General features: G+C 31.4%; 1 protein-coding gene across 1 annotated transcript; it reads right to left on the reverse strand.

The window, feature by feature from the left end:
- Positions 1–4,564: 4,564 nt before the first annotated feature.
- On the reverse strand, positions 4,565–6,163 carry LOC116119624 (transcription factor MYB86-like). Its single transcript, XM_031405571.1, has 3 exons — positions 5,875–6,163; positions 5,629–5,758; positions 4,565–5,535 (listed from the first exon to the last, which is right to left on the reverse strand). Exons 1-3 carry the CDS (start codon positions 6,005–6,007, stop codon positions 4,701–4,703), a joined length of 1,098 nt encoding a protein of 365 aa, XP_031261431.1. The 5' UTR covers positions 6,008–6,163; the 3' UTR covers positions 4,565–4,700.
- Positions 6,164–11,113: the final 4,950 nt, after the last annotated feature.

Here is an 11,113-nt window from a genome sequence, read left to right on the forward strand (position 1 = left end):
AGGCCTTTGTTTAGCTGGTGGAACATGTCATAAACTGCTTGTGTTGTAAGTTGTAGCATACTAAGAAAAGACTGATAGCTTATGAACAAAATTTGTCCAAAGCAAGGTATGATGATACTAAAGACGTACTTTCAATTAAGGATGCTGGTTAGTTGCCTTTAGCAATACGATTATATGTTGTAAAATTTATCTGTAATTGGTTACACGTATTGTAACAGGAATTTCTACAGATTTCTTTAGGCATGGAAGAGGTCACTTGCAATTAAATTAGTTGTGGCTGGAAACTTATTGAGGGAGAGATGGTAAATAATTGTGAACTAATAGATTTGTTTCAGTAATTTAGTTATAGTTTCTGCTCTTTGTACACTGAATTGAGATGAAGTGTCCATATCTTTGAGGCCAAGTTTCTTGTATATTTGCTATTTTTCTCACATCCCTGAGGAATGAAAGTTTGAAGCTAGCTTATTTCCATCTATTCAATAAAATCTAGTTTATCAAAAATTATTTTTCCTGCACTTAACTAATATATTACCATTTATATGATGATGATTTATCTGCTAACTTTGTTGTTTGAATAGTAATTTTTTCCTCACATGAATCATGAACATTTTAGTTATTGCATTTTTCGCTGTTGACCATGAATTATGATAGGGGTTGTTTTCTTTATGCTCTTCCTTTGTATTTGGTGTTAGGAAGGATGTAGATCAGTTGTGTTTTAAGGATGTCTGATATATATGGAATATGTCCCTCGTGCTTGAAAGCCACACTCAGTAGTTCATATTCATCCGTCAAAAATTTTATTTGTCTCACTAAGTTTAGATATTTGGTACATGAATCCATAGATGATGCTGCTGTTGTATTTGAAATATGTTTTAACTTTTTATTATGTTAATTGTAATCCCTTATCTATGGTTGATTTCTTGTATGCTAACTTCTACTAATCTACCTTTTTGCTTTTCTTCCTGCAATTTTCTTATTGTCACCTGTAATGATTTGAGAAGTACAATGCTGGTATGCTATTGCTATCCATTTTTTCTGAAGTTCCTTGCTGTGATTACATTGTCACTTTCCAAAATCTGCTTACTCAAAAAAAAAAAAAAAAAAAAAATTCCTCTTCAGAAGGAAGATTGGGGTGTTGGGGGGTTGGCCTCTGCCAGATATTATCCTTATTTAATATTCTTAGAGAAGTAGAAGTGGGTAGAAATAGTAATCTGAACAGTGATGTGAGAGTAGGGTTCTTAGAGATGGCCATTGGACATTATACAATATTCTTATTCAATTTGCGTTCCATATCACACATCCACCCAACAAAAACAAAAGATGATATTCATGACGCGGAATTTATAATAACCACTCAACTCTCATGCCTATGCCCCTGCCCCTGCCCCTGCCTATCCTATTCTACCACAATCAACCCGAATTCGCACTATCTTCTTCCCAACCACACGTTTGGCATAGTGGACATTAGCAACTTCAAGCTTCATGTACTCGTTAAAGCTTAAACCTCTCCCCTGTTTATGTTGCTTTCGACTTTGGGTAAACATGAGTTGGGTTTCGGCTTAAAAGGTTTATAAAACAACATCATCTGATAAGTTAGTTTATTGGGGTAGTTGACAAGTGCCCAATTCTCGATTCAATTGGCATGGGTCATGGCGACATGGATGATGAGTTTATGGGTTGGGCTGGTCGGAGCTGAGCCTTGAGTTTTGTTTATGGGCAAACAATTGTCGGGCTTCATAAGAGAGATTTAAATTTATAAGCAATGGTGGGGCAGTACTATTTATAGAATTGAAAATAAAAGGAAAGCTATGATTCCACCAAACTTTATTAAACAAAAATAAGTAAACTATGATTGAAGAAAGTGATTCCTGGCTAACCTTTCTATCTCACACAATCATGAAACATGTGTTTAGAAGTTTTCATATATCACACCAAGTTGCCATTGGATAACTTATCTTTAATGAGAAGCTATTTATATATCTATAACCAAACGTTAAACTTAAGGAAGCTGTGGATTAAGGTTCCTTGCTCTTTCATGTTTAATGTCATTATTAAAGCTGTTAAACCAAATTCAATGGAGTCATTAATTATCATTACTGGCAGGACCCTTGTAGCCAATCCGTAAGTAAATTGGTATTTAGATGGGATTTTAATGATATGATGTATTTGTTAAGAGTTTTTAATTCTTCTTTACGTCTGTGAACAACTTATTCTTGGAAACTATCATATTTATTCAACATTCTTGAACCATTTATTGTTTTCCTTTCCCATCATCCTCTCCCTTAAAAAACAAACTATGAATTTGCTTGAATTAAAGTCACTACCATATGTTATATCTTTGCATGAGTAATTTGATAATTGCATGCTCTGGATTTGTCATCCTCATTATGGATGTGTTGATTAATTCAATCATATTATACTAAAACGTACTATATATGTAATATGTACTCTTGCTAGTTCCAGTCCAGCTCATACGTTATTGGTAAAGACATTTTGTTTCCTGACCTTTGAATCGAAGAAATCCCACTAAAACCTTGTAAATTAAGGTTTTATTTATTAAAAATATTTCAAAACAAGCACTAAGCTCTCTCTCTCTCTCTCTCTCTCTCTCTCTCTCTCTCTCTCTATATATATATATTACCATAACCTTTCTTCTTTATATAATTAGATTAAAGTAACAGAATCCTCATGACCAAATCTAATGTAGTAGTCATTGTATTGATGTCGGTCCAGTTCTACAATTGGAATGTTTGAATTGGTATCATTAACTAAAGCATGCCGATACCAATTGATTTGACTCAACCAAAAAGCTGTGTTTCTTTTACTACTTGACCTCTTTTTTAATTTTCTAATTTCCCTTTACATAATGTATTGTCGGCATACTTGGATTCTGTATTTGGGACTCACCTTCTCTCTCTTTTATATAATTAATCATAGCCTTTTCTCTTTCTATTTGTCTAAAGTTCCAACAATTTATACTTAAAAGCTGCACTTGCTTTAAATTGAACCTCTCAAAACAATCAAATTGCTTTACGAATGATGGAATTTAATTAAGCACATTTTAATCATGTATTAATTTTGAACTCATACTAATAAGCTACCGTCACCCTGGACCCATTAACCTATTAAACTGATGCCCTTCTCAACTTTTCTAAATATTTATATGAAATTTCTACTGTTTCATTGCATGTAATTATGCTACGAACTATTCTGATAACAGTTGACAGGATTATGGGTTGAGGATTTTAGTTCCATTAGCTCCAAAATTTGATTATAAGAAAACTCCTGCTGGATTGTGACAACTAAGTTGTTGATTGTCACCATCTAATCCATCGCATTCTAACTTGTCGGTGCCCAAAAAATTTTGTGTAACATAGGACCGGCACCACTGCTTTTTTCACCATTGTAAAGGGAAGTCTTTAGTTGCATCCATATAGATTATAGTACTATGGATGAGAATATCCAGCTCATAATTATCTCCATTTCATGGACAATTCAAAAATGTAAAGATTTCTAGTGGGTTTTGTTAGGTAATGGTTCCATTAATTAATCGATTTCCAGTGCTACAACCAATTCGAGTTGATGATGACCTGATATAATGATCGTTTCAGCACCATGAGATGAGACGTTCCTGCTGTTCAGGATAATATAGTAGAAGAGATATCGCAGACATCTTGGCTGTCTTTGTTTGTAGAAATTCAAAGCAGCTTTAAATTATTTTGCAAATAAATGAAGAATCGATATAGATTTGTGTAGATGAGAGGATTAGAACTTAGTTGCATGAACTGCTTTAGCATATTAGTACCCTTTTGAATATTGAAGGTATTTATGATGCAGGTTATGAAGAATCCAAAGGCTTTGGAAACATAGATAATTGAAGAGTTGTGGGATCATCCACCATAATTTTAGGTAACGTGACCTCTTGCTCTCTCTCCAATAATAGAGAGGGCAGTCCAGAGAGCCAGCCAATATCAGCCTTTTGGAGGGTCGAGCAAATTAACAGTTGGATATATTAAATGCCAGAGAATAAGGTCGTATATATTTATGCCCAGATGATCTTGCTCTCTTAATTTTCTGCCAGCGCTTCAAAATATCGCAATCTAAACCTACCCCACACATACACTACCCTAGAGTATATGAATATGCATACACGGAATCTCCAATATTATTTATATTTTTTAAAATAATTTATGATCCGTAAATCATGAACTTAAAATCGGTGCGGTGTTGCATTCAATTGATAAAAGACTGGAAGTGTTTGGTACGGTATATGGGTTCAGACCGAATTTCTTTGCTCTTAAAAGGGGTTTAGCTTAAAAAGGAAAAAGACACGCATGAAAATACCACCATAACAGCATTTGATAATGATAATTAATTAGTTATATTTATTAGATATTATACAAAGACTTGGACCATTAAAATTAGTTCTCACTCATTCAATGAATTAAACTGTAAGAAGAATTAACATTATTTCACCTTTACCAAAACAATTACAGAAACAACCAATAGGGCATAGAAATTTAAGAAAACTCAACTGAAAATCACTTTTACTTCCAGATTTAACGAGGAGAAAGAAAAAATCTTCATATCTCAAACCTTTCAGTAGAAATTCCTGTACTATCAACATCTGTGTGTATGTTTAGCTAGAACAACAGAGAGAAAAGAAAGGTAAAATGAAAAAAAAAATATGAATTTACAGTTCATAACTGGTGGAAGACATCAAAATTTGCGCCTGTTAGATCTTCTGATAGTGACGTTAAAGGATAGCTACTGAAATCTACTGAATTCTGAGTATGAAGCTGGGCTTCATGCCAGGAACTTGGTGTCATTTCTTCAGATTTGATACCATTAACATGAAACTGAAACATAGAGTTTAACTTATTCTCAGCATCCCACGAGAAAGCTGCTGCATTTTCCAACATGTTATTCACCTGAAATCCAGTGTAATTGCTCATGTTTGAACTGTTACTAGAACTTTCCTTTGCTTCATTCAAGAAGAAAGAACTTACTCTTGAAGCTGAATTATCAGAAAAGTCAGCCCCCGACATGTTACCATGATCAAAACTAGTTAAACTGGGCATCGAAGAGAATGCAAAATTAGAATTATTTGTCTCAAACTGCCCGTTGTGATATTGTGATACAAGATTGGAATTATATCCGGTTTGATCGGCGGTGGCAGTTGCTTGAAACTCGAAGCCAGAAAAAGGATCATAGATTTGCTTGTTCATGAATTGCTCTTTTGTATTGTCGGTTAATCCAGCAGTGTAATAAGGTGAATCATTAACGAGAAACGTTGGCTCCTGAGCGGTGAATGGTGAAACAGTTGGTACCCCTTTAGACTGTGGCGCCATTTGCAAATTATATGCCTTATCACTATTGCTATTCTTTTCCTCTTTCACTTCAGCATCGCTTATGGGCTTGTGGGTGGTGGGGTCAATGCCTTGCTTCATCAGCTTCTTCTTCAAACATGAATTCCAGAAGTTCTTTATCTCATTGTCTGTTCTTCCTGGCAACTGTGCAGCAATTTGAGCCCACCTGAAATTCACCAAAAAGTAATTCATATTATATAATAAGAAAGAGTATATATATATATAAGCAGGAGTATCCACTTATATAACATCACAGTACCTGTTTCCTAGAACTTCATGAAGACTGATTATGAGATTCTCCTCTTGCTGAGAGAACATTCCTCTTTTGAGGTCTGGTCTCAAATAGTTTATCCATCTCAATCTGCAGCTCTTTCCACACCTTTGCAAACCTAAATATTTACAACAATAATCAAACAATTAGAACAATATTATTCAAGTATTAAGACAGCATGAAGAAGAAGTGTAAAAATATTATGCAAATGACTGTAGAAATATATATATATACCAGCTAGCTTAGGAACTGAACTCCAGCAACCAACACCAAATCTTGTAATGTAATTGTAGAGTTTCTCATCTTCTTCAGGTGACCATAAACCTTTCCTTAACTTTTGCTTGACACAACACGAATGGCGTCCCATTTTGCAAGAGTGTGTAAACGGATAGCGGAATGGAAAGGAATGAGGAAGGTGGGTTTGATAATATGTTTACTAATAAGAGAGAAAAAAATGAAGAATAAGTTTTGATGATTTAAAGAGGAAGAACTAAATTATACTTAGAATTGAAGTTACAGAGAGAGGGCTGAGGATTGAGGAAGGTAAAGCAATCAAGTAGTTTTTACGCAAATCTGGTGCTGCTTTTGCATTTGGACTAGATTGGTTTTTAAGATATCTCTCTCTCAACAAAATTATCAAGTGATTTACATGAGAATAATTCCATAAACGTCTACTTATGAGTATAAATACAGTCAGAGCTTCACTAATAATTACAGTACAAAACCGTATAAAATATTTACTTCATTTTATAAATAATTTCGATTATGCCTTGTCACAGGGTTGGGTTTTCTAATTATGGAATATTTTAACAATTAACCTTTTTCTTGGTTTTAAATTATTTTATGCCATTTGCATTATTGATAACCTACTACTACTCCAATGTCAGGATCCAAATGGTACATGCTATTAATTGTCCAAAGAAAATAATGGTACTATATATATATATATATTTTTTTTTTAAATTCCAAAAATACTCTCAATGGAGAAAATTTTCTTGGAAAATTCTGTAAAATAAAAAAATTAAAAAAAATGATTTTGGCCTTGCTTGCCAGCTACTACTATAGCCAGTGCAATGCATTTGATCCAGTTTTTCTAAATCATGTGAAATGTGTTGTACTTGCCTTGCCTCTTTGTTCCATTCAATTTTAATAAAATCATAAAAGACGGCTGACACTGTGGCCTCCTTTTATATATTTGACTTATAATAACATTTTATATCTAATTAACACTAAGAATATGCCATAAAAAAATTAAATAAATCTTCATTTATTTTCTGAATTTTAAAATAATAAAAGAAGGCGTTTACCACACTTCTCATATATATATATATATATTATCATAAGCTTCCATAATACATTGGCTATGATTGCCAATACTCCGAAAAGGCACAAATTGTCTATCATATTATATTGAATTACTAACATTATTATTAATTTCTGCTCAATCCAAAAATGTATTAGATTTCTATTTATTTATTAATTTTAATAAACTTTGTGATGTAACATAAATTACAGTGTGAGTGTGCACATTCTAGAAATGCCTCCATCCACAAGTAACGTCAATGATTGGAAATTTGATGGACGTTTCATGACCGACAGTTACACGTAGGATTAACTTAATTGGAATTTGTCTCGGAAAATACGCAGCCACATCACCAACACACGCCTAATCAATCACTGTTTCATCGCACGGCCACCATTCTTTGTTGTTAGTTAATAATAATATACTTGCAATCATGGCTATTCACAAATAATTTTGGGCCTGGAAGATCCTGAACCACACGTGAAATATCGTCAGCGTTGGAAACTAATTAATTAGTTGATTAAGATAAATCCAATTAATTAATGAAACGGTTAAATATAATTTTTGTACTTAGTAGTGTTTAATTTGGTTAATTAATTTATCCCACGTTTGTTCGTTTTTCAAATCTAATTATCAAATATCTGCGGTGGCGGCGGTGCACACGTACATACTTTTGCATTTATTTATTTTATCGTAATGTCAAAATTTCAACGAAATGACAGGAAATCGAATAATACGTTATTTGCCTCTATTAGCTGAAAATGATGCGATGGCATAATTCATATATGTATAAGAATTAAGAAACGTAAAAATTAAAACAAGATTATAGTGCGGGGCAGGACAGGAGACAATGAAAATGAACTACAAATATAAGCTAATTAATTTTGATTTAAAAAAAAAAAAAAAAAAGTTTTATGGTTTAGTCACAATATAGAGTCCAAGTCAAAAAAATGATAAAGCTAGAAAATGACCAATCATAACCGTTAAATATTCTGACAGTAATCTTCACTAGGTTTCTTAGAAATTAAGTTAGACAACATACAACCTAAAAAACTCTGCTTCATACTTTAATCTCCAATTACTTCATGATTAGTCATATATTGAAAAATATATTTATACAAACAATCAACTACATACAGCAAGAAGACAAAAATTTATTCCTTAAAATATAATCAAATTAATTAATTTTATGATAAGATGGTTTTGAAATATTAAATATTATATTAATTAATTTTGATACATAAGTTTATGGTTTAGTCACAATTGTATTTGTAACATCAAAATCAAAATGAGATAAAGGTGGAAAATGACAAAGCATAACCATTATTTATTTTGATTGTAATTTTCAACTGATTTCTTATAAATGGAGTTAATTAATAAGATGAACCCTAAACAAAGCCTATTTCATTATAATTTAATTTCCTTTCCCATTAATTCACAATCAAATTAACCCACTTTTCATTAAATTAGTCGATAATCACTGATGACACAAATTAATAGTGACTTCACAAATATCCAACCATCATAATATTGTGCTATTTTAAAAACAAAAAAAACAAATTTAAGTTATATTAATAATTGGAATTACTAAAATTATCGAGACAAAACAGGATCATTTGTATCAATTATAGATTACTTAGAGAGCTATCATACACAACGTGTATTTAGGGGTAGAATAAAAAAATAATTTGCAAGAGGGCTAAAAAAAAAACAAAAATACAAAAATACAAAAAAAAAAAAAAACCAAAAATTAATTTTGAGATGGTTGAGAATATATATATATCTGTGTGTGTGTGTGTGTGAGAAAAATGTGTCAATTAAAATGAACATATTTAATATGATGAATATTGTCATTCAAAAGCATATTTTATTTTTAAAATGAAGAAAAATGAAAATAATATACATATCAAATTGAATTTATTATAATCTTGTTGAGAAGTGAAACGAATTTATTTTTAATTTAAGAATTTAGAAAATAAATAAATGTAAGCAATATATTCACAATAATATTAGAATAATTTATCTAGGCATTTTTATATTAATTAGATAAAATCACTAGATAAAATAAAAATATGTTTAAAATAAGGAAATTATAAGTGGTCAAAACTTTTACCATTAATATAATAAGCTATAATAAGCTATAATAAGCTATAATAATAATAATAATAATAATAATAATAATAATAATTATTATTATTATTATTATTATTATTTTGAAGAATTAGATGTTTTCAATTCATTGATTTTACACTGAGAGTTACAGGCTTTATATAAGGGAGATACAATCTATGAAATCTCCTAATTATGTCAATTACAATATACTGATATAATTAGGAGATTACAGGATATATATCAAAAACATTATGAGTATCATAAAACTGACAAAATTAAGAGATCACATAATATTCAGAAAATCTCAACAATTATAATATTAAATCGAAAGGTAATCTCGTATAATTAAAAAAAGGTAATCTCATATAATTAAAAAAAGTTGTTATAATTTTTTAAGATTTTATAATTACTATCTTTTTATTATAAAAATAATTTGATGAAATTACTATATCTAATAACATATATATACATAGAATAAAATGTAAGTGGCCAAAGCTTCGACCATTTATACAATAAACTTGTTAGGGCAAAAAATCGTCCTTGGCCCAAATAGGAAAACGGGATTGAATGAGGAAGAGACCAGGCCCAATCCCGATGCGGCCCAATCTGGATTAGGCCCATTTGATACGAGGTACAGTCGGCCCAAACCATCTGGGCGCAAGCCTCCCAATCCCAGTTCACTTCCTGGACTTATGAGCGAGTCCAGAGCCTAAGGCACCCACAGACCACTTACCTATTCGAGGTTACCTTCCTGTTCAAGGTCACCTTCCTATTCGGGATCACTTTCCTGTTCAAGGACAACTTCCTATTCGGAATCACCTTCCTATTCGAACACTGGTAAGATAGATCACCACCACCCTAATTCCTCTAGGGTTCGTATCAGAGTCACACTAGGACTCCTACTCCCACCAGGATTGGGAGACCAGACAGTTGCTATATAAGCAGAGGCCAGCCCTCTCACAAGGGAGATTACATTACACATTCTCACCCGAAGCTCCTACTTGAGAGCTACACATCACTGTCGTAGTCACAGTCCCTGACTAGACTTCCGGTAACCTCTTTACTCCCTAGCCCTCACTAAATTAGCCTCTTATAGCCTTGCTGACTTGAGCGTCAGAGTGCCTACGGCAAACACCACCCCGATGTTTTCCGTTCGCTTCACGCATTTGTTTCTCTACGTGTGCAGTGCAGCGGATCGCTAGTGACCTCAACCTCATGGGATCAGACCCCTTTCCTTACAAGTAGATTTTTACGTCTACAAAACTTTAATTATATTATTAATTAGAAATGTAATACCGTATGATTATAATAATTTATTACAATTTTTCTAAGATTTTTATTTAATTATTATTATATTACTTAGATAAAATAATAGATGAAATAAAGATATTTATAAAATAAACTGTTCAGAGACCTGTCCACTAATACAATAAAATCTCACTTCAATGTGAATGATTATAATAATTTATTAGGATATTTATAAGATACAATTATTTTATTATTTATTAATTTAATAAAATAAGTAGATTAAATAAAATATATTGAAATTGATAAATTCATCAGTGATACACTAAAATTTTATTTCAATATTAATTAGAAAGGTAACATATTATCATAATAAATTATGACAAATAGTTTGAGATTGTCATCATATTAGTAAAATTACTTGGTTAAATAAAAATTAATAAAATATAAGTGGTCAAAGCTTTTACCATTGAAACACTAACTTATCATTTGTAATATTAATTAGAAGACAATATCATATAATGATAGTAAGTAATTAGAAATTTTCTAAGTTTTATCTAATTATTATAATAATAACTATATAAAATTTGCTAAATTATATTTATTAATATTAGAAATTTAAGTGTTTAAACTTTGACCATTAATATAATAAACTACCTAAAAAATAAGAGTTAATGACTTTTTCCCACCCACAGATTTTTAAAATAACACTACCAAAATTTATATTTAGGCGGTGCACAAAAAAAAACTCGGTCCAAACTGTTGGGGCTTTTAAAGAGGGGAGGTCAATGAGTCTTTTGATGATAAATGTTG

Source organism: Pistacia vera, unplaced genomic scaffold (genome assembly GCF_008641045.1).
Source record: "Pistacia vera cultivar Batoury unplaced genomic scaffold, PisVer_v2 Contig897, whole genome shotgun sequence".
Classification (NCBI taxonomy): domain Eukaryota; kingdom Viridiplantae; phylum Streptophyta; class Magnoliopsida; order Sapindales; family Anacardiaceae; genus Pistacia; species Pistacia vera.